This window comes from Acomys minous, assembly GCF_964271855.1.
Source record: "Acomys minous genome assembly, chromosome: 1".
NCBI classification, from domain to species: domain Eukaryota; kingdom Metazoa; phylum Chordata; class Mammalia; order Rodentia; family Muridae; genus Acomys; species Acomys minous.
The window spans coordinates 153,949,621-153,974,466 of NC_140483.1; the positions used below are offsets into that span (position 1 = coordinate 153,949,621).

Below are 24,846 nucleotides of genomic sequence, written 5' to 3' on the forward strand. Positions count from 1 at the left end.
GCACCTACAACAGTGAATGTGCTAAGTCTGAAAAAAAAAAAAAACGGCTCCAGACAGTCGTCATGTGGTGACTTTAGACAGAAGTCATATGATTTACATTCCTCGAAGTTCAAGGGCTGACACCAAAATCCACGCCAAGCCAATGAGCAGTCAGGAGTGAAAAGTCACCATGAGTTAATCTGTGTTGACAAGTTCCTGGACAGGTAAAATGACTTAGGGACCTGGTGAAAATGTCCCCTGATTGAGGGTAGGGAAACACGCTAACAATCAGGCGTCATTTGGCTGAGTATTTAAGGAAGATTTACCCACCAAAGAGAAAACCAGCCAGTGGGAAGTGAAGGAATAAAATGCGGTGATCAAATTGTGCCTCCCTTTCCTTCCATCCCTGCCCACTCGGCCTTTATTTCTGGTATTATAAATGTAGGACTATCTCCTTATCTCTACCGAACTTGATAACAGGGGCGATGAGGGAGGGGCAGTGGGGGAGGGGGCAATGGGGGAGGGGTGCAGTTTTACGAGACTCCCTCTTGCATCTGCAGCTCCTTTCACATTTCTTTACCTATGGGCATCTCCCCACTAATGCTGGCTGAGCTGAATTTTCATTAAAGAAAAAAAAAAAATGCCCGGCTCAGCACCAAATATAATTAGGGCAATTTCCAAAACTCATTAGACCACATAACTCTATTTTCCCACCAACTTTGTGCTTCCTGCTCCACATTCCTAAGGCCCCATTTCCTGCTCCCTAAAAGCACATGGACCACGAGGTTAATGAGAGGGGTGCCCTCCCCCACTGTATTTGGAAAGACTCCAGCCACCTGCTATGCACCAGCAGGCCATGTTTAGGTGGTCCTAGGGCCCTTGATACTCACAGAATCTGATTAAATAAAATCCACAAAGTGACAAAGAGTGGCCAGCAGCATAAACATGGACTGAGTTTCCACTGCCTGTGGGGAACACCTGGGACAGCTCTTCTGGGGACTTGAAGGTATGGTGGCTGGCCATGGGCAAGAAGCCCCACAGTGACTGCAAAAACACTTCCAATCTGATTCCTCCTGTCAGGTAAGTGGTGGTGGAGAAGTGCAAGGCTTTCTCGCTCTCAGCTGCCCATTGCCCATTACAGGCACTGTCCACGGGGCAGGAAGCAGCCTCCTATTTAGCCCAGCAAATAGAGAAAGCCCCAGGTCCCATGCCAAACCTACTGCATCGAAGTGTTCATGACCAGACTTGGGACTGTTTGCTGCTGATAAAGTATGCCTACTGGTTCCTGCTAGCCCCCAAGGGTGAGAGATTAGCCTCAAGGGAGTCCCTGGGACAGGTCTGGCCATCTTCCCGAGCTCTGTGTGCTCCGTGCCAGGCTTCACACAAAAGACCAATGCAGACTCTGGCCTGGCAAAGCTGATGTGTCCAGGTCAAGCCAGACAGCCAGGCTGGGGAAACGGCTTCGCTCACCTCGTGGTAAACAGCCCGGGTCACATGAAGGAAGCGGTTGTACTGGACTGGAATCTGACCACCCGACCAGTCTGCAGGGACTTTCCCCCCACTGCCCTCCCTGGATGAGTCACAGGCCTCCACTTCCTGTTTTGTAGGCACTGGCTGATCTACTGCCACCAGGGTAGGTCCTTTGGCTTTCCTTTTTTTTTTTTTTCTTTTTTCCTTACGCAATTATTTGGCTTAAGTACCACATCTGCTCTTGTAAACTCGTCCAGGCAATGATGCCACAGCTTCTGTTCCCCTTGCAGCAACAGAATTACAATACTTTCCAGTAACTTACCAAGAATTAAGAAACAGAGCTGTTTGGGTAATGTCAGTGCCTGAAAAGACTTGAGCCTACTCCAGAGCAAGAGCAGGGCAACTCTAAGCTCTATGTAACAAATGACACTCGCCCAGCATCTCCAGGCTTGACTTTCCATCCTTTTTAGACTATCTCAGATTTATGTTTACCTTGATTGCACTGAAAGGCCACATCGTAGGTCAGCCATGCCCCGCGTAGCTCCGTGACCTGGTGCTGTGGCTCCTACCTGCAGGCCAACGTTAACCTTCGTGCCTGCGAAGGGGACTGATTCAACTTCCCTAACCCTCACATGACCTTTGTAAATAAAATGCAAAACTGATCGAAATGTAGTCCTCCAAGTGAGGTAAATTAATTCCACCCTAATGCCATCTGGAATCCCAGCAGGTCACTAACTACCCAGTGTCTTGCCTGCAACTCAGTATGTGGGCAGATAAAAAGACTTCTCCAAATGGCCTTTCCAGAAACCACTACGTGCACACCTCAAGATCAGCCTGGCATAAAGGGAGGCGCGTCCCAGTCTCTGGAAAACGAAACAATCCTTGTGACCCACCATCCTTAAAGGCTGTACCATGAGAAGTGAATGCAAGGGGCACAGCCCAATGCTGTCGACTAAGATTTGTGACCACACCCACACGAACACTTAATGTCTTGAGCCATGCTGCCCAAATGCTTGTCTCTGGTTCCTTGTAAGGCTTTTCACTGGGAAGGATGCTACTGGGATGAAAAGACCAGTATGCGCTCAAGAAAACAAAGCAAGAGGCCCTGTAGCATTGGCCCAACTACCCAAGTTCATCCACCCACAGAGAAGCCTTCTCTCTCACATAGAGGGACCACAGGACAACTGTGTACTCACCTGATAGGTCCATCTATCTCCTTGGCTCTCCTCAGCCTGAAGCGTGGCAGAGGCCTTCCATACACAGAGAAGAACTCTACTTCTGGAAGTGGGGGCTCTGGAAACATTAGGGAGAAAAGATAGGGGTGGGGCAGGAGATCAGATGAAGTAAAAAACACAAAGGAAGTGTTCCCCGCCCCCCCCCCCCCCGTGATGTTAGGAAAGTTTCTAACCTAGAAAGTGAACTGTCTACACACAGGAAGGGCAAATATAGAACGAGTTGACTTTTGTGAGACATTCAGATCAGCCAACTTCATGGATCGAGTGGGCTCATGGTGGCCGAGAACAGAGGGGGCGTGGCAAGGAACTGAACTCATTGCTTTAAAGCTTAAAGGTTGTGTGGAGCGATAAAAAGCTGGAAACAGGTAATGGCGGTGGTTGTGAAACGTGTTGAGTGCTCTAAAGCTAATGGAGCGGATGCTTTTAAATGGTTTATATTGTTACATTTCAGATTATATCAGGGTTTTTTTTTTTTTTTCCCCACAATAAAAAGGAGCGATGAACATGCTCCAATACGCACGGGAAATGGGTTCTGGAATTTTGATGTTTGCTAGACAAATTGTTACTTGGTAGGTGCTATGGCTTACAGATGGCTTAAGGGTGTCTCCCCAAAACTCCAGGCACTGGAAGCTTTGTTCCTAGAGTGATGACATAAGAGGCGGCGAGCCTTTTAGGTGCAGAGTCTGGTGGAAGGCCTAATTGGCCACTGAGGGCGATGCTACTGGGAGTGGCTGATGCTGGTTTCAAGGAGTGAGCTGGTTCCCAAACGTGGGTGTCTTAAAAGGAACAAGACTGGACGCACCCTGCTTGTGCTCACAGCCAATTCACCCGGATACATCCTTACACAATCCACTACGAAGCCATCTACCATGGAGCCATCACCAGGAGCCAAACTCATTAGCAACAGAAAGAGGCCCCATGTAGCACAGAAGACCAACTCGTCAGATCTCTAGATCCTTTATAATCACAGTGTTTTGTATCACCTGCTCACTCCCTGCTTCCCAGCCCTTGGTAACCAGATTGCTCAGAGATTGTTCACTGGGGGGAAAAAAAAACACACTGACTAGTTGACCCCAGTGTCCTACCATGTCACTGGTAGGTGCATCCAGGGTGTCAGTGCACCAGATGCCAGTCTCCCTGTGGGCAATCTCAGAAGGACAAATGGGGTACTAGTCTTGCATACTAGATGTATCCTGTCTGTGTCTCACCTTAACAGCGCTCACCAGCAAAGCCACCGAGTCAGCAACATGGATGGGCACCGTCATTTTCTCCCTCTCTTGTTGTTCCTACCTGGACCGATGCCACGGGAAGTCCCACCCTCTCCAAAGGACTATGAGAAGAGCTCCCATCTGCCTGTCTACCCACACGATTCCTGAGAAGGGGCTATGTTTGGCTGTTGTCCCCTCACGGTCTCACTTTTTTTTCCTTTTCCTTTTTTTTTTCTTTTCTTAAAAGAACAGAGGTATATATTCCACTCACTAGGCGTATATTCAACTTCTCCATAAATGGCGTTCAAAATTTAAAGTGGGAGAGTCCAGGCAGCTTTATTTTATTTTCTTTATTTTCACCAACAACAAAACCGCTAACCAGATCTTTAGCTCACTTTTTGTTTTATTTATGTTTTTTCAAGACAGGGTTTCTCTGTGTAGCCTTGGCTGTCCTGGAACTTACTCTGTAGACCAGGCTGGCCTGGAACTCAGAGCTCTGCCTGCCTCTGCTTCCTGAGTGCTGGGACTGTGCGCCGCCACCACCTAGCCTCCTTCTCACTTTCATGTTCTCCTCACCCAAGTTTTCCTACGCTCAGAGGTGGCACCAGTGTGATTAACGCTCTTGACAGCCATACTTTTGACAACTTACAAATGAGGAAACTAAGGGTGTAAGTTCTTTGCCCGGGAGTCCACACCCTGCAGTAGAGGCAAGAAGCAGACGCATACTCTGTTTGTCACCTTTCCCATTTACCCTGGGGTCTCTTAAATGTCTGGCTTCACCAAATCTGCCACTGGGTTTTTTACATCTCCTTTCAGTGAATTATTAATATCCATTTTTAATACACTGAGTGAGGAAAGGCTTTATAACATGCCAACTCCGGGAAAACAATCCACTTTCACCATTATACTGTAGATTCCCTCAGTGTGAGCCACACTGGGGAGGCCGAAGTTACGGTGCAGAAACAATCACCAACGTAGTGAGTGGGTGAAACTAGGGGCTCTGGCTTAAGAGGACTTTTGTCTCTAGCTGCCCATCTATAAAACAGAAACAAGAATGACACCCACTTTTATCCTTAATCCACACACTGGCCAGTGCCCATAATGTTTCCCGTGTCTTCAAGGGGCCAAGGCTGCTTTAGCTCCCTGACTTGATCAGCTAGCCATGGCTTGAAGAATGTCACCCAGGATGACGCCAGTGTTCCTCATTTAAAGGTGACTGTCAGCCAAGGTGACTCGATGAGATTTGGTGAAGGAAAAAAAAAAAACCTGTATCATTGACTAACAACACCTCCAAGATACTTTATTAATCCACTGTGGTCAAGTTGGGGGGATTCGGGTGAAAAGTTCTGAGTTTCTCCTTCTTCATCCCTCCCCAAATCGGAAATAGAAATCCCACTGAGGTATCACATCAGTTTAAATGCGTTAAACACCTTCTTTGTGTTATGTTTACAAACAATAAGTAGACTTAAGAAACCATTTTCTTAGCAGCTGCCCCTCCCCCTCCCGTACAGTTCCTAGAGGGCTGTCACTCTTGAGTCTCAAAACTCTATTCGGCCTACGTCCTAGAGACATGGATCCCCATGCCTGGGACTGATGGAGACGAGCAATCCTCTTAGCTCTGAGGGAAGGCAGCCCCTCATCCTTACTCTTGGAGCATAGCTGTAAGTACCACATAAGCCAGGAGTGTCCATCTTTCCAGGTCTGTGTAAAAGACCTCGGGCAAAGAGAAGGCAGAGCACCGGGCGAGAGCAACGGGACAGCCCGTCTGTGGATGGATCTTACCGAGCTCCCAGTGAGACCCCTTCCTGGACTTGCATCTGCAGTCCAGCACGTTCCACGGGCTTAGGCGGGTTTGAGTTGGTTCCTGTCATTTACGACCCAAAGAGCCTTGACTAATTTTAGAATGCAATCAGCCACCCCCATCTTCTGCTGAAGGGCAGAACACACAGCTGCCTGTGCGTTTGAGGGAGCTCTGGCACCAGGCCAGAGGCAGCTCTTAGGCGTTCATGAGAACTACGGCGAATCTAGGCATACCACCCCCACCGCCACCCCCCAAACCCTGGCTTACGGGCTGAGTTCTGGCAATGGAGAGATGGAGGGTAAGACGGAAAGGGCAGGCAGAAGTCAGATCTGAAGTTCAGGAAATAAGAAGACACTGAAAAAGTTAAAGAAGATTTGGAATAAAAATACAACGTAAGAGCAGTAGAGAGGGCGAACTGGGAAACAGCACAAGTCAGTAGTCTAGGTAAGAAATGCTTTCGGGATGAAGAAGGCCACAGAGGTAGGACAACATGGAAGGTAGGAAATGGAGGACCATGGGCCTCCACTATGGCCACTGAATCAGCTACGGTGCACCTCGCCAGAGCTTGGAGAAAGTTTGGAAGCAGCTCATATCTTCCACATCTCATAGTTCAGTAGACTGAGACAAGAGAACGTGTGTGTGTGTGTGTGTGTGTGTGTGTGTGTGTGTGTGTGTGTGTGTAACTGTCTAGAAGGAAGCTAGGAATTCACATTAAATCCAGAAGTGCTTCTGACCCAGAGACACAGATCAACGTTTCTTGATGCCAAGACTTCTAGGGAGGGGACCCTCTCGAGGAGCAGGTCCTGCTTACAGGCCGTTGTGAGGGCCTTCCTTTCAGGAAGACCCCAGAGAGGTTTCACGACACACCTGAGAAAGATGGCTGCAGAAGTGATGGGGGGAAAACAAAGCATCCTAGGCCATAGCAACCCTCTCCATCTGAGAAGTCTGCCCTTAGGCCGGAGTGCTATCACCATGACACTGGTGCTCTGTAGTAACAGTAAATAATTGTCCCTCGTCTCATGAAGCCAATCACATTTACTACCCATCCCTCTCACGGTCTCTTCTCCAAGACAAAGAAGCCTAGTTGAGCTCCTCTCCTGACCACCCTGTCAATCTGTCCAGTTGCTTTCCACCCTCACTCGCTTGGAAAAGGCACCAAAGTGGGGTGCAGCTTGAACTTGCAGCCCCAAAGGTGCCATCTGGCAGCCAATCAACACGTGATTTCCAGGTAGCTTCCTGCCTTGTTTGCACAAGGCCTTCCCTGACTTGATGGGCTCCATTCCACGCTCTACACTTGTCTGAAATGTAAGAGGTGTGAACGGCAGCATGCTGACACTCAGCCTCCTTTCCTGCTCAGTCCTCTAGGGTGTGGATCTCCAGCTCCCAAGCTGCTGTCCTGGGCATATCTGCTCTCCTTCCCACGGTCTCTCTAACTGATCGAAACCACATCATACACAGCAAAGCAGAGCAAAACAAAACAGTCCTAGCTGGGGTAGGACACACAGTCCTTCGCCTCGGGTGTATGAGGTAGAAATAGGAGCAGAGGCAGGCTTTCCACCGTTCAGAGGTTCCAGTAACTTCAATCCTCTGCTGGTAGCAAACCACTAATGGGTACCAGGGTAACGTTAGCATGTGAAAAAACAAAACAAAACAAAAACCAAAAAACAAACAAACAAAAAACCCTGAAGGGTATAGAAAAGTAACGGCAACATAACAAACACGAACAACCCAGGGACAAAGAGGGAAAAGTGCACAGTCCAGGAAAACCACAACCGGACAAGCTGAGAAAGGAACACAGGAGCTATTTCAAAAGGATTAAAGATCCAAGAGAAGCCGGGCCTGGTGGCCTATGCCTGTAATCCCAGCACTCTGGAGGCAGAGGCAGGCAGATCTCTGTGAGTTCAAGACCAGCCTGGTCTACAAAGCGAGTCCAGGACAGCCAAGGCTACACAGAGAAACCCTATCTCAAAAAAACTTTTTTAAAAAATCCAGGAGAAGAAAACTCCCATGTAGATTCAGCTCCCTGTCATAAGCCAGAACACAGCCTAAATAAGCCCAGATTATTGCAAAGACAAGAAATTACTAGAGAACAAAAATTAGCCTAGATTTCAGAGATGGAGGGCATCTTTTCTTAGCATCATCTAAGACATCAGGAGAATGGGTTACGTGATACTGTCACGTGTCTACGTATCTGGCTGGAGAGACACTCATAGGAGATAGCCATTTCCCCCTTGTTTGAGGGTCCAAGTTTGGATCCCTGACACCCAATTAAAAGCTAGGTGTGGCAGCCGATCTATAACCTCAGAGCTAGAGGGTGAGGAGGGTGGATGACACAGACGGATCCCTGGAACTCCCAGGCTAGCAAATCTAGTCAGAATGCTGAGCTCAAGGTTCTGCCTAAAAGTAAATAATGTCAAGTGCAATAGAGAAAGATATGCACTGACCTCTTACCTCCAAACTCACAGACGTGTTCAAGTCTGTCACACACACACACACACATACACACACTCACACACACACACACACACACACACACACACGCACGCACGCACGCACTCATGCACGCACCCACCCATACATGTATCATACGTATGTGTCAAAGTGTCTAAATGTCAAAAATAATAAAAAGAAAATTAAAGAATAAATTATCTTGGTGTGGAAAATGTATAATACATATCTAAAGATTAATACTGCTAAAAATAAGCAAGCCACTAAATCAATAAAAAGAAATGCTATAAATGCAACTTATTAAAATGGTCTCACCTAAAACTTACGGCGATGAATCTTTTAAAAGTTTCACCTGTGCCAAAAGTAAGCAGAGGCCCCAGTTTTTTGCTGTGAGCACAAGGGATTAAGTTAAAACCAGCTCTGCTGCTGTGTGAGAGCCAGCTCAGCGCTGCCTTCCTGAGATAGATGCATTAAGAGGGGAGACAGGAGCATAGGCACGAAGACATCTCTTTGCAAAATGTCTCCAGATGTGCCATACAGGCAAGACCTGCTCAACAGAAGCTCACAGAACCAAAGCAAGGGGAATGTCCACCACAGCCCACCAGTCACAAGGCCATCCACGCAGCTGTGAGGCCCGGCCTCTCTCCATCCCCCTCAGCACTTTGCATGGGTATTTGTACATAACCACCAATAAATATTTCCCGAATCCAAGTTGAGTCTCAGCCTGGTCCTTCTACACCCATGACACCCATGACAATCCTGGTTTTTGGTCTCTGGTCCTAGGAGGCCTTCCTAAGCACATTTTATAAGGTTAACATTTATGTAAGAAGGTAACCCGAGCAGCCAGCCCCTTTCTGTCCACAGTGGGTCACCCGACCTCAGTGAAGCTGACTGACTTTAGTGAGCGAGGGAGAGAGAGGCCCGTCTCTAACTGAACCATTTAAGTTGGGATGTGGGGCTAGAAAGTAGCTGGGATATTTCTAGGAATGGGAGAAGTGTGTGGGCTGCAGAAGCTTGGAAGGGCAGACACGCTAGCTTCTGGCCTGACCCAAGACTGTGTCTCCAAGAATCCAAGAACTTATATTTACCACAGACTTTGAAAGGAAAACAAGACTAGAGAAAGAGAGTCCTTGTCCAAACCTCTAACGCAACGTCAGCCTCACAGACACCAGAGGAACTTGACAGCACCGCCGAGGTACCCTGTAACCCGCTAGGAAGAATGAGCTCCTCACTGGAGGCAACAGGTGCAGAACAGAAGTCCGCAGGAGAAAAAGTCAGGAGAACTGGTCCTGCGTGATGCTCCCCAGAGTCGCTCGGTGTGAGAGGCAAGGGCAGGGACAACGGGGCAGTCCTGCCCATCTTCTTACCCATCTGAGGAAGCGTCTCTTGTTCTTATAAAAGGAAAAGGCAACTAGAAATGGGACATTTCCCACGTGGGTTGCTGGCGTGGGAACTGAAGTCAAATATAGAAATTGTTTCCATCCTTTCCCCCTGTTCTCCCCTAGCTTTCTGGGTTCCACAAGAAACAAGTGACTTCACACCACAGCCGCGTCATGCAGAACGGCTGGTGGGCTTTATCATCACATTCACAAGTACAGGTACTTGGTCTCCTCCACCACCACCACCACCACTTTAGCTTTCTCTGGTTTCCTGTCTTGTCTCTATGAAAAGAAAACTTTGCTTTTAAGCTTTTAGACACAACAAGAAACTGACGTGCGAGAGTTCTTTTTTGCCTCTTTGGGGTCTACATCAGAGACGAGAGGTCATTTGTTCTCCTTCCTGCCCTACGAGGAGCATGAATGAGCCCTGTACTGAGGACCTCAGGTCAATGGGCCCCACATGAGCCACCAGCCGGAAGCTTCCGTTATCTCCGCTCCCCACCCTCCAGCCGGTGCCGTCTCTCCTGCTTTCTCAAACACTTGTCTCTGTCTCTCTACCTTCCTCTCTGTCCCCTCTGAGGTCAGCAACATATTTAAAGCTCTTGTTTTCATCCTGTTCCCATCAGTAAGATTTAGTTTAATGGGAGGCCTATGGAAGGGAAATTCCACCCTGTTTTCTTCTGGGAAAGCATCGGCTGTGTTTTCCAGATCCAGACCCTTAACCTAACATTTCTGGTAAGATCTGAAAGTCCCTGGTTTTACTGAAACAACACCAACACATCAACATACCAGGTTGTCTTTTCTCTCACTTTTATGGGATGAAAGGATTTTTTTTCCCTCTCTCTCTCTCAGCTCTTTAATAAAGTTTTACCAACTTGAATTTTCATGCTTAAAAAAAAACCTGCGGAGTCTCTAAGGCAGCAGCTCTCAACCTGTGGGTCTCAACCCCTTTGGGGGATATCCTGCGTGTCAGATATTTACATTAAAATTCATACTAGTAAAAAAAAAGTAGTTATGAAGTAACAATAAAACAAATTTTATGATTGATGGGCACCACAGCATTAAAGGGTCGCAGCATCAGGATGGTTGAAAACCACTGCTCTAAAGCGAATTCAAACAAGCAGCCAGGTATTTGTATGTACTTAGCCGTCTTCAGTGTCCCGGAGAACAGCTCAACAGTGCCCCCTGGTGGCCATGAGCACAGACACAGGCACTTGAATGACCTCGGGCTGCATTTAGCCTCAAAATAAGGTAAAACTACATAAAGATAAAGTACCTGCTGCAAGTTGTCCTCTGACTTACACGTATATACCATAGCCAACCCTCTCCTGCTCTACACACAGAAAATAAAAATAATAAAGTATACCTCGAATGTTTTTAAAGCAGTAAAACCCACCCAAGTACGACAAGGACCAACAAACAGGAGATGTTTGTTGCTGTTCTGCTTTATAAGCGTTCAGTTGGACACACCGGAGGGGATGGCAGCTTTAAGTAGGAGCAGGGACATAAGAGAAGGTGATGCACATAGGAGGAAGGTAGGAATGGAAGACGTAGAGAAGCGAGTCTCCACCTCCACATTTTTAACTTCTCATTGAGACAAAATACGCTGGAGGTCAGGGATCAGGGCTCAAAGACTTGGAGGCCACAGAGAAAGCCAGCAGAAAGCAAATGTACTGGCAGTCGAGAGGAAGACTGCCTACTATGGTCCTGGTACAAACATACGCTTAAGGCAACTGCCACTGAGTGAGTTGTGTGTGCATGGGTGTGTGCATGCCACAGCACTTGTGTGCAAGTCAAAGGACGACTAGTGGGATCAGTTCTGCCTTCTACGATGTGACTTCCAGGGATGAATCTCAGTCTCAGGCTTAGAAACAAGCACCTGTGTGGCCCTGTCCTGGATTCATTTTGTAGATGGAGCTGGCCTGGAACTGACAGAGATCCACCTGCCTCTGCCTCCCCGAGTGCTAGGATTACAAGGCGTGCACCACCGTGCCCTGCTAACATCTTTTTTGTTGTTGGTTGGTTGGTTTTAATTTTTTGTTTTTCGAAACAGGGTCTCTCTGTGTAGCCCTGGCTGTCCTGAACTTCCTTTGTAGACCAGTTTAGCCTGGAACTCACAGGGATCCGCCTTCCTCTACCTCCCAGGTGCTGGGATTAAAGGTGTGTGCCACCACTCCTGGCTCAACATCTTATTTTTTGAGACAAGATTTTTCACTGAACCCGACTTTTTATGTGAATGCCAGGTATCGGTACACAGGTTGTGCCCTTCCCTGCAACACCCCTCCCCTCAACCCCCAACACCCCTCCTGACCCTCCCCCCCCCAACTCCCGTGCTTGTGCTTGCACAGCATTTATTTGCCCACTGAGCCATTTCACTACCTCTAGAATGCTAGCTTAATGTGTTACTAGAAAACAGTAACAAGAAATCCTTTTTTTTTTTTTTTTTTTTTTTTTTTTTTTAGGTATGCAATGTTTTAGATTTGTTTGTTGTTAGTGTTGCTGCTTCTGCTTGTTTGCTTTATTTGGGGGTTTGGCCCAGGGCTGACCTCACACTTGCTATGAGCCTCTCCTGATCTTGTCACCACCTCCCAAATGCTATGATTAAGGTCATGAAACACCATGCCTGGATGAAATGTTTTAAATGTTTCCAACACCCAGAAAGCCCACACTGGCAGGTCTACACTGTTTAAATGTAATTGCCATTTTGTTTCAGATCATGAAACACTGCTGCCTCTCTCTATGGCTCTCCACTTTCACTTCCTGCCTTCTCTTGCAAGCTTCATTTACCATAACAGAAAGCAACAGTATTCTTTATCTGGGCCTATCAACAGCTCTGTGCTAATGCCATTAACTCAAGTGCTATTACTCAAGATTTACCTGTTATCTGGGTTGTCAGGGAGATGACCACAGGAAGTGCTGAAGACAGTGCCTGAAGGCTAACATTGTAGCTGGTACCTGGACGCAGGTCTAGGCATATCTCAGGGGCCTGGCTGCTGCTTGTGGTGTTAAAGACCATTTCCTGGACAAATGCCTTCTGATACCATCTCTGGCCCCAAACGTGGAACTGAAAGATAAAAGCTCATAGGGTGAATTACTGGCTTGAAAGGCTCTGAATGCCTTGAGACCTATGCTTTTTCCAGGAGTTCTCCTTTCTCCTTTCCCTCTTTTTTCTTCCTGTCACCTATAAAGGTTTTTTTTCTTTTTAAGAAGAAGTAAGTGAAGCAACAGTCAACACTATATATACATATTTTGTATATATGGTGATTACAATGCCATAAGCATAATATATATGAATAAAAGTACACAAACTTATCGTATGGTTGATAGCTATAATAGCAGCCCTCAGGGGGCTTGATTATATTTTATTTATGTGTGTGTGGAGCAGGTATGTGCATCTGTGTGCAGGTATCCACAGAGTACAAAGGAGGGCACTGAATCCCCTGGAGAGGGGGTGTTACAGGCAGGTGTGAGATACCAGTGTACAGGCAGGTGTGAGATGCTGGATGTACAGGTAGGTGTGAGATGTTGGATGTACAGGCAGGTGTGAGATGCTGGATGTACAGGCAGGTGTGAGATGTTGGATGTACAGGCAGGTGTGAGATGCTGGATGTACAGGCAGGTGTGCGATGCTGGATGTACAGGCAGGTGTGAGATGTTGGATGTACAGGCAGGTGTGAGATGTTGGATGTACAGGCAGGTGTGAGATGCTGGATGTACAGGCAGGTGTGAGATGCTGGATGTACAGGCAGGTGTGAGATGCTGGATGTACAGGCAGGTGTGAGATGCTGGATGTACAGGCAGGTGTGAGATGCTGGATGTACAGGCAGGTGTGCGATGCTGGATGTACAGGCAGGTGTGAGATGTTGGATGTACAGGCAGGTGTGAGATGCTGGATGTACAGGCAGGCAGGTGTGAGATGTTGGATGTACAGGCAGGTGTGAGATGCTGGATGTACAGGCAGGTGTGCGATGCTGGATGTACAGGCAGGCAGGTGTGAGATGTTGGATGTACAGGCAGGTGTGAGATGCTGGATGTACAGGTAGGTGTGAGATGTTGGATGTACAGGCAGGTGTGAGATGCTGGATGTACAGGCAGGTGTGAGATGTTGGATGTACAGGCAGGTGTGAGATGCTGGATGTACAGGCAGGTGTGAGATGTTGGATGTACAGGCAGGTGTGAGATGCTGGATGTACAGGCAGGTGTGAGATGTTGGATGTACAGGCAGGTGTGAGATGCTGGATGTACAGGCAGGTGTGAGATGCTGGATGTACAGGCAGGTGTGCGATGCTGGATGTACAGGCAGGCAGGTGTGAGATGTTGGATGTACAGGCAGGTGTGAGATGTTGGATGTACAGGCAGGTGTGAGATGCTGGATGTACAGGCAGGTGTGAGATGCTGGATGTACAGGCAGGTGTGAGATGTTGGATGTACAGGCAGGTGTGAGATGTTGGATGTACAGGCAGGTGTGAGATGCTGGATGTACAGGCAGGTGTGAGATGTTGGATGTACAGGCAGGTGTGAGATGCTGGATGTACAGGCAGGTGTGAGATGCTGGATGTACAGGCAGGTGTCAGATGCTGGATGTAGAGGCAGGCAGGTGTGAGATGTTGGATGTACAGGCAGGTGTGAGATGTTGGATGTACAGGCAGGTGTGAGATGCTGGATGTACAGGCAGGTGTGAGATGCTGGATGTACAGGCAGGTGTCAGATGCTGGATGTACAGGCAGGTGTGAGATGCTGGATGTACAGGCAGGTGTGAGATGCTGGATGTAGAGGCAGGCAGGTGTGAGATGTTGGATGTACAGGCAGGTGTGAGATGTTGGATGTACAGGCAGGTGTGAGATGCTGGATGTACAGGCAGGTGTGAGATGCTGGATGTACAGGCAGGTGTGAGATGCTGGATGTACAGGCAGGTGTGCGATGCTGGATGTACAGGCAGGCAGGTGTGAGATGCTGGATGTACAGGCAGGTGTGAGATGTTGGATGTACAGGCAGGTGTGAGATGCTGGATGTACAGGCAGGTGTGAGATGCTGGATGTACAGGCAGGTGTGAGATGCTGGATGTACAGGCAGGTGTGAGATGCTGGATGTAGGCACTGGCAACCGAACTCTGCATACATCTATAGCAACAGACACTCTAAGCCCCGAGCCCCTCTCCAGCCTTCTGGGCCTGAGTATTGTATGCCATGCTGACCCACACAGAAAGCCCAAGGCCAGCCTAAGATACATAGTTAAGCTGTCCTACAAATAAAATAAAAGAGCAAAACCCAGAGGCCTCTATGCAGGCAGCTTGCTCTTTTTGGCTCTCACGCTTACAGCATGGAAGCCTACTAGCAAAACCACAGGAGCAAGGACCGTTTTCCTAGAGAGCAAATTAGGAATCTAAACCAGACACGACCTGACTAGGGTACTTCACCCTTTCGATGACATCCAATATCTGAGGCAGAAGACCCCTGTCTCCCCATGACCACCCTTCATTCAGTGCTCACGGAGCCTCACAGAGTCCCTATGTCCAGGCAACACACACAGATGCTGGTCCCTGCAGAGACACTGATGTGACCAAAGATCCCTGGACCTCCACCAGAGGCTGGCTGAGTACTGACTGCACCAGTAACTCAAGACACTTTCACATTCCCCCCCCACTTTGTTTTCTCTGTGTAGCCCTGGCTGTCCTGGATTCACTTTGTAAACCAGGCTGGCCTCGAACTCACAATGATCCACCCGGCTCTGCCTCCCGTGTGCTGGGATTAGAGGAGTGTACCACCGAGTCCAGCAGCTTCCACGTTTTCTTACTACCCACTGTGGAGTCTGTCTTCAGGTGGCGGCAGCACCAGTGGCTGCCTCAGTGCCTCTTACTCTTTCATTATGGTACATCTTCTGCCAATGGCTGCTACGAGCATATTTTTTAGCCTTGTAGATTTAAACAATATTTTTAAATATTTATTTATTTATTTTATATGTATGAGTGTTTTGCTTACATGTATGTCTGTGTAGATACACGTGCCTGGTGCCCACAGAGGTCAAAAAAGGACACTGAGTTTCCTAAAAATGGAGTTACACATAAGGGGGAGCTGCCATTGGGATGCTGGGAATTGAACCTGGGTCTCTGAAAGAGCAGCTAGCCGGGCAGTGGTGGCATGCACCTTTAATCCCAGCACTGGGGAGGCAGGTGCAGGTAGATCTCTGTAAGTTTGAGGCCAGCCTGGTCTACAGTGTAAGTCCAAGACAGCCAAGGCTACACAGAGAAACCCTGTCTCGAAAAACCAAAAATAATAATAATAATAAAAATAATAAAAAGAAAATAAAAAGAAAAAGAAAAAAGAAAGAAAAGAGCAGCTGAGCCATCTTTCTTCTTCTTCTTCTTCTTCTTCTTCTTCTTCTTCTTCTTCTTCTTCTTCTTCTTTTTATTTTATTTTATTTATTTATTTATTTATTTTTTTGGTTTTTCGAGACAGGGTTTCTCTGTGTAACCTTTGCTGTCCTAGACTCACTTTATAGACTAGGCTGGCTTTGAACTCATGGTGATCCACCTGCCTCTGCATCCCGAGTGCTGGGATTAAAGGTATGTGCCACCACGCCCAGCAATCCATCTCTTAACGACCCTAGATATGGGGTTTTTTTTTATGATTTATTTATTTAATATTATGTATACAGGTGCATGTACACCTGTAGGCCAGAAGAGGGCATCAGATCACATTACAGATGGTTGTGAACCACCATGTGGTTGCTGGGAATTGAACTCAGGACCTTTGGAAGAGCAGGCAGCACTCTTAACCACTGCGCCATCTCTCCAGCCCCCGCCCCCAGATATGTTTTAAACTTCTACATGATACACATATCTGCAAGTAAGGTACATTTTAGAAACTTACCAAGTACATTTCTTCTACGCTGGCTGTCTTCAGGGCTCTCCATCTCAGGCAGGTTTCATTGTATATTGAAATATTAGTGATGATCTGGTTTGCTGCAGAAGGGAAAGAAAGAACTGAATTTACACTGTATGAAAAAAAAAAACCCACAAAACTAACTTTTCATTGCAACACTTTCCTAGGAAAAGCACTTACATAGGATGAATTCAGCAGTATGTTGATTCAGAAGTCAGAGGCAGCAGGGGTTTTTTTGTTTTCTTTTGTTTTGTTTGTTTGTTGTTTTGTTTGTTTTTTGAGACAGGGTTTCTCTGTGTAGCCTTGGCTCTCCTGGACTCATTTTGTAGACCAGGCTGGCCTCGAACTCACGTCTATCCACCTGTCTCTGCCTCCCAAGTGCTGGGATTGCAGGCATGTGCCACCACGCACGGCTCAGAAACATGACGTTCCAGTTTAAGTAAATGAATCCTGACGAGGATTTAAAAACCAAAGATACCCAGCCAGAAGATCCACCTTCAAATATTTAGGCTAGTCACTGCCAACCCCCTTGGTTCACTAGGTTTAAGTTAGAACTCAGTGCCCTGGGCTTGGGAACCGTTTGGTCACAATAGGCATCAGTTTGAAACTCAGGAGGAGAATCACTCTGTGGAACTGAAAACTGCCATTTCAAGAAACCCAGCCTCTGGCAATAGAATGGGCTTCCCCTGACTTGTATTTCCATGTCAAGTTCTCCAAATCTGCTGATTTTCATGATAAACAACCCAAAGGCTAATGCACAACCACCACAGGATTTGTCCCAGAGGCCTCACTACCAGACCAGTTTACTTTACTGCAAGCCCTGACACCAAAGGTGACTACAGTAATACCTTGTCCTAGACCAGAAATAACACCACTGAAATGCTAGGCAGTTTCACGGGAGCACAGCAGGGAGTAAAGACTGAAAGACAACTCCCAAGGCGTCCGAAGGACCATCCCATCGGAAGCAGGCCTGTACTGAGCAAACCCCTGCCTAGCCCGACGGGTTTCTATGAATGAGGCTGAGCTGGTAGATGTTGCCCCTCCTGTGTGGGTTGAACATGTTTACAATGAGAAAACTTGCTCCACAAGTCCCAACTTCACTTCAGATGCTACGGGACAGAGCAGGTATGTAAGTACCACAGGTTGGGGGGGGGCGGGGAAGGGGGCGCAGCCCTACTGATAGAGATTAGAAAGGGGTGACCCAAGTGACCCAAATAATATTTAATGCTATTACAAGTGCTTTTGCCTGTTTTGTTTTTGTGGTTCAGTCTAGGACCTCACGTGTGCTAGCATGCATTTTCCTCCTAAGCTACAACCTCAGTCAGTAAAGTTGGTATAAACAATACTCTGCCACCAGCTCAAGATCACACAAAAAGCAGAAGGGTCCCCAGCTCTCTCAGTGTAACTGGATGAGTCACAGCACCTAAGCTGTCCAGGGGACGCAAAGCAAACACTAAACAGTCTATGCCAAACTCACTTGCTAAAGGACACACACAAGACAAAAAAAACAGCAAATAGGGGCTGGAGAGAGGGCTCAGCAGCTGAGCACGACCGCTGCTCCTGCAGAGGACCTAGGTTAAGTTCCAAGCATCCACACAGTGGCTCACAGCCAGCTGTGACTTCCGTGCCAGGGAATCCAATACCCTCTTCTGACCTGCATGCACGCCAGGCACACACATGGTACACATACATGTGTGCAGGCAACACGCTCGTACATATAACGTTTTAATTTAATTTCTTTTATTTACTTTAATTTTTTTTTTGAGATGGGGTCTGACTATGTAGACCAGGCTAGACTCAAACTCTTAGAGATCCAACTGCCTCTTCCTTCTAAGTGCTAAGCTTAAAGGTACATGCCACCGCAGTCACTTTTTTAAATTTTTGTTTTTGAGTCAAATTTTATGTATATATCAGCAAAAGAGAAGTGAGTAGTAATTCGCAAAGCAAAACATCATGACTGAGAAAAATTTATTCCCGGAATACACGATCATTAGTAGAAAAACTATTAGCAGGTTACTTTCATATTCACAATGGCTTCTGTGCTTCAATATATTCCTGACTTAAAATCCTGGTTTACGAAGACTCAATTTCTCAGAAGCCCTTTAGCTTAATCATGTTTATTAGAATTTACCACGCTCAGTGGTAAAATAATTAAGCAAATTCTTGTGAAGTTACCAACAATACAAGGATGTCTGTCTGGCCTCACGGCTATTATTTGGTATTAGTCAGGACGTTCTCAGAAAACAATGAGGTACAAATAGCATAAATGAAAGTGGGAAAGGGTCATAACTGCCAGTAAATCTCGGAGAATGAACCAAATAACAAACGGCCTGAAGACAATGGAAAAACAAGACAAAATAATAGGAGCCTGGCAAAGTGCATCAGATAGATGAAACAGAAACAGTTGCTTTTTTTTTCCCCCCCTGTGTACCAGGAAAAGCAGGATGGTCTGGATGGACACCCTCAGACATCAGACCCAAGACCTTGGGACTCAAGGCTATGCCACCTCCCAGGCAGCAGGGCCTTGATGACAGGGAGATGAGCCTGGATTATCTGGGCAGGCTCAATGGATAACAAGGATCTTTATAAACCAGCTAAAGCAGGATTAGCATTAAAGAAGCCAAGAGTGGGAGGCAGGGCGGAGAAGAAGGGCTCAGTCAGTAAAGTGCTTGCTGCGAAAACTTGAGAGTCAGCCTTGAGATCCCCGGGACATACGTAAAAAGCTGGGTGGGTGTCAGTGAGGAAGAGATGGGCGGATCCCTGCCGCTCTGGCAGCCAGTCCAGCCGAGCCAGTGAGAGACTGTCTCAAACGCTAAGGTGGAGAGTGACTGAAGAAGACCCTGGATGTTGAACTCTGACCTCCACAGGCATGGACACGCACATGCACACATGCATACACCCCCCCACACACACACACAAACACACATACACATATACAGCACACAGAAAGGAAAAAAAAAAAAAAGAGGCAGGGGAGCAGAAGGAGAAAGAGGAAGGAGAGGAGCAGGAGGAGGCTACGGTGGCACACACTTGGAATCTTGGCACTTTAAGGCTGAGGCCGTGAGGTGGTGGAGAGCTTCAGGACAGAGTGGACCGTGTAGCGAAAGCCCATGAGTGACAGGCATAATGTGGCCAAGTGGAGAGCAAACTGGTGAATGTGGGGCCACAGGCTAAAGGAGCCGAACACCAAGAGTAAGGAAACAGAGTCTCCCTTCAGTCCCTTAGACGCACAGGGAGCCATTCGATTTCAAGCATCTGGCCTCCACAGCTACATGGAAGCCAACGTGTACTCCCCCACTAGGGTTTCCAGTGATCCATCAAGCCAGCGACAGGAAACGAATGCAAGTAACAGCACGCAAAACGGAAGAGACTCGACGGAAGAGTGCTAGCATTCCGAACCAGCTCCGACTAGTCTAAGAGAAATCTAATAAAAATACATTAAAAAAAAAAAAAACCCTCAGCCGGGTGTGGCGGCGCATGTCTGTAGTCCCAGCACTCTGAGGTCAAGGCCAGCCTGCTCTACAGAGTGAATTCTAGGACAACCAGAGGGACACAGAGAAGCCCTGTCTTGAAAAACCAAAAAGGAAGGAAAGGAGGAGGAGGGGAGGGAAGAGGAGGAGGAGAAAGGGGGGGGGCGGGGCAAGAGGGAAAAAACATAAAGGGAGAAACAACATAAATGTTGATAAAGGATATAAAAGAAAATAAAACATAGAGAAATACCTTGAATGGGTAGAGTGTGGAAATCACAAAGTAGAACCAGCAGAAACCAGCTTGGCACACTCAATAAACAGAAAACAATCACTGCTAAATTTCCTTGAAAAGATTAATGAGAAAAAGCAAAATGGGGGTGGGATGCTAATTGACATGGGACATGACCAGACATAATAAAACTATAAGGGACTAGAAATACAGCACCTGTGTTAGGCAACTCATGACAGCCTTTAACTGCAGCTACAGGGGAACCCAACACCCTCTTCTGGCCTCTGTGGGAACTGCACTCACATGCACATACCCACACACAAACACATAATTACAAATAAAATAAAACTTTTTTTAAAAAATTCACCAAAAAATTAAAATAATAAAAATAAAATAAAATCCAGCAATATCTCTCTACTTTCTTTGTGATAGCTCCTGTAAGACATATTTTTATATCAAATGACAGATAGGTTCTATGTACTATGATTTTCTTTCATTTTAAAGATTATTTATTTATTTTATGTATATGAGTGCTCTATCTGCATGTATAACTAACTGCATGCCAGGAGAGGGCACCATATCTCATTATAGATGGTTGTGAGCCACCATGTGGTTGCTGGGAATTGAATTCAGGACCTCTGGAAGAGCAAGCAGTGCTCTTAACTGCTGAGCAATCTCTCCAGCCCTGTACTATGATTTTCTATGCTTCATACTTTAAAAAGAATATTTCCCCTTGAGAAACCAATTTTTATGTCTTTGTGGGATGTTTTGTCCTTCTGGAGGTGATATCAGACATAATCAAAATGCTAGAGTAGTTAAAATTTTTATTGTTAGTAAAGGAATGAATAAACTGATTAATGGAAAGAGCAGAATCAATAAGTAGGCCTACCCACTCAGGAAGCTTTATAGATGAGCAAATGGCATTTCAGATCAGCAATATTAGCAATATTAGACTTCTAACTTGATATAACTGAAAAAAATGTTCTCAACAGAAACAAATATTTAATTACAAACATACTATAAAATATATAAAAGAATAGTTCTATAACCCTAGGTAGGAAGGAAATAGCAAGAAAATGAAAACTAATTTTAAAATTATTTTTATTGTATGCATATGATGCTTTTCCTGCATGTAGGTGTGTGTACCGTGTAAGTGTTTAGTGCCATGGAGGGCAGAGGAAGATGTTGACTCCCCTGAGACTGGCGCCATAAGGGTGCTGGGAACCAAACCAGAGTCCTCCAAAAGACTAGCCAGGGCCCTAAAAACTAAAATGTAAAAATATTGACTAAAGAAAGTTAACTTTTCTGTGTGGCAAAAGACCTAATACTGCAGTTTGAAAGATAAGACACAAACAGCAGTGGGAGTGGAGCTGGAAAAAATGATGGCCCTAAATTTTGCATCTGAGCCGACTCCCACAGCTTCATGCTCCGAACACTGAGTCCCAGACTGGTGGTAGTACTGGTGGGGGGGGGGTTTGCTATGGAGCTCTTAAAAACTGGCTGGTTGGCTGGGCATGGTGGTGCACACCCTGCATCCCAGCACTTGGAAGGCAGAGGCAGGCAGATTTCTGAGTCTTGAAGCCAGCCTGGTCTACACAGCAAGTTTCAGGACAGCCAAGGCTACACAAAGAAACCCTATCTCAAACAACAAAAAACCAAACCAACCAAACAAAACTAATTAAATAGATAGACAAATAACTAAATAAAATACATCTGGCTTGCTGAGGTAGACCACAAGGGGTGGATCTATGTACACAGTAACCTGGCCCTACCTTCCTGCCTGTTCTCCGGTCTCGTCCAGGCTGCCACCACAAGCTCCCACCACAGTGAACGCTCCCTGCTATGCCCTCTGCTCCATGAGGGATAGAAACTTCTGGAACCATAAGTGAAAATAAGCAATTTCTCCCTTAAGTCACGCAGGGTAGGGGTCTGATCCCAGGCACACAAGGGTGGCAAATCCATGCCAACAGCTAAAGAGTACTGAAAACCGCTGGACCGCCAAGACGGGCAAACCAGAACAGCAGACTCACAGGGGACGCACAAGAGGACTGTAAATAACAACAAAGTTCTACATAAAGATAGAGTAAGGGCTGGGGTGTCACTCAGCGGCAGAGAGCAACTTCCTAGCCATGTGCAAGGTGCTGAGTTCATCCCTGGTACCAAATGAACATACTTAGTGGTTTCCTGGACTTCCAACCACTAAGAATGGGACAGGTAGCCAGGTATGGTGAAGCACACCTTTAATCCCAGCACTTGAGAGGCAGAGGCAGGCGGATCTCCCTGAGTTTGAGGCCAACCTGGTCTACAGAGCCAGGACAGCCAAGGCTACACAGAGAAACCCTGTCTCAAAAAAAAAAAAAAAAAAATGGCCACAAGTGATGCTAGTGACGTTTTCCTAACAAGCATTCCTTTACCATCTGTATGCATGTAACTGACATACTCTCTGTGAAGATGAGTTACAAGGACCTTATCGTAGAAACCCCACTCTCGAGACTCAATTTTACAAAGATATGGGGCCCATCTATGTGTGCAAACATCAGCCATTCCTCATCAAATTTAAGGTGACATCCTTTTATGAGACACCCAGTATCTTGTGTGTCATTTTTTTTTAAATCTGCCCAGTGAATGATCATTATCATTTTTTGTTTTGGTGTGGTTTGGTGTTTCAAGGCAGGGTTTCTCTGCGTAGCCTTGGCTGTCCTGGGCTCACAGAGATCTGCCTGCCTCTGCCTCATGCCTTCTGGGATCAAAAGCATGCATCATCATGGCCTGGCTCCACGACTGGTTTTTTTAACTTATCAAATAATGTTGCTTGAAAGAACTCTTTCAGACCCATGTAAACACTAAATTTTTATCATACTATAAGCAAAAGTGTAACAAAAATATGATTTAACATTCTTAAAATATCTTCACATTTGGTATCAAAGGTTTCTCACTTTTTAGTTGGAGTACCAGGGTCTGTTTCGGGTGGCGTGAGGGGTACACTCACGTGTGTAGACGCCAGATGAGGACTTTAAGTGTCTTGCACTGTCAGTTTCCATTATAGTCCCCTGACAAAGGGCCCATCGCTGAGCCCATACCTACGCTGGCATCCAGCGAGCCCCAGTGATACCCTTGCCTTGGCCCCAGCCCCCACAGTGCTGTGGTCACAGGCATAGTCACCAATGCTGGCTGTTTACCTAGGCTCTGCAGATTAGAACTCTGGTCCTCCTGCTTGCACAGCGTGGTAATTTGAGTGAGACCGTCTCCCATGGATTCCCTGCGGCGGTGCTGTCTGGAAAGGTTTAAGTGGTGTGGCAGCACTGTGCCAGATCCAGGTTGCTCTGCCTGCTCCCAGCTTGCCTTTGAAGGTGCGAGCTTAGCCTCCTGCTCCAGGTGCCATGCCTGTAGCTTAGGGCCAGGCCTCCCCACCATGACAGACTCTGATCTCACTGAATCCGTGAGCCTAAATCCACGGTCATGGGTTTGTTTGTTTGTTTGTTTGTTTGGTCAGTCACAGCAACAGAAAAGCAGCTAGTACACACAGTTAGGGTTTCTCTTACTGAGATGAAACACCATGACTAAAAAGCAAGTTGAGGAATGTGATGTCTAGTCTTGGTTGTCAACGTCACTACATCTGGAATGAACTATAATCCAGAAATGGGGGTGGGAGGTGGGGGGGAACACACACCTGTAAGAGTTGGGTTGTTGTTTTGTTTTGTTGCTTTTTTGTTTTGTTTTGTTTGTTGCTTGGTTTGAAGTGGGTGGATCCACTTCCAGTCCGGATCTTGAGGCAGAAAGACACAGGTCTTTAACTGGGATCTTAAGATGGAAACAACCCTTTAATCTGGGCCACTTTGCTGGAAGCCTATGTAAGGACATAGAAGAAGGTAGCGTTGGCTCTTTGCCTGCTTGCTCTGGCCTTGCCAGCAAGTCCATCCCTTCGCTGGCATTAGAGCCTACTTCTTTGGAATTCCAGCATCTCCTGAAGACCAGCTGAGGCTTCCAGCCTTATAAACTGAGGAACTACTAGATTCTTGAACTTTCCCCTCATAGCTCGCCACTGTGGGATTAGTTGAGCCATACCCTTTAAGTGATTTTAATAATCCCCCCTTTTATATATGGGGTTCCGATCTACGTGTTCTGCTTCTCTAGAGAACCCTGACTAACAGGTGGAGGAAGGGGTTCACATCACTGCTCATCACTGAAGAAAGTCAGGACAGGAGCTCAAAAGGGGCAGAAACCCAGAGCCAGGAGCTGGTGCAGAGGCCATGGAGGGGTGCTGTTAAATGGCTTGCTCCCCATGGCTTGCTCAGCCTCCTTCCTTACAGAACCCAGGTGCCCAGGGTGGCTCCACCCACAGTGGGCTGGGCTCTCCCCCATCAACTACTAACTAAGAAAATATCCTACAGGCTTGCCTACTGCCCCATCTTATTGAGGCCCCTTTCTCTCTGATGACTCGCTTGGCTTGAGCCAAGTTAACATAAAACTAGCCAGCACACAAGGCAAGCACTTTTCTCCACGGTGCCATCGCCATCTCCCCAGCTCATGTGATGGCATTATATGCATTATCTAGAGTTTTAGTGAAGAGTCTTTCTTCCCTTCCTCCCTTCCTCCCTCCCTCCTTTCCTTCTTTCCTTCCTCTCTTCCTTCCTCCCTCACTTCCTTCCTTCTGTGTGTGCGCGTACGTATGTGTTTATTACTGCGTGAGTACATGTGTGCATGTGTGTGTGTACCTGTGTGTGCATGTGCGTGCATGTGTGCGTG

At 46.9% G+C, this 24,846-nt stretch overlaps 1 protein-coding gene across 6 annotated transcripts in view; it reads right to left on the reverse strand.

Annotated features, from left to right (window-relative positions):
• The window catches only part of SUSD1 (sushi domain containing 1), a 120,014-nt gene that overhangs the window by 16,029 nt on the left and 79,139 nt on the right, over window positions 1–24,846 (reverse strand). For 5 of the 6 annotated variants that reach the window (XR_014773102.1, XM_084749701.1, XM_084749704.1 and 2 more), the window contains 3 exons: window positions 16,390–16,481; window positions 12,398–12,584; window positions 2,646–2,742 (listed from right to left, as the gene is read on the reverse strand). Coding sequence is in view for 4 of the 6 variants with exons in the window: in XM_084749701.1 (XP_084605827.1) it covers window positions 2,646–2,742; window positions 12,398–12,584; window positions 16,390–16,481 (376 nt within the window). In the remaining 2 variants the exon portion in view is untranslated. The remainder of the gene's footprint in view (window positions 1–2,645; window positions 2,743–12,397; window positions 12,585–16,389; window positions 16,482–24,846) is intronic. The other variant, XR_014773103.1, reaches the window with a different exon arrangement.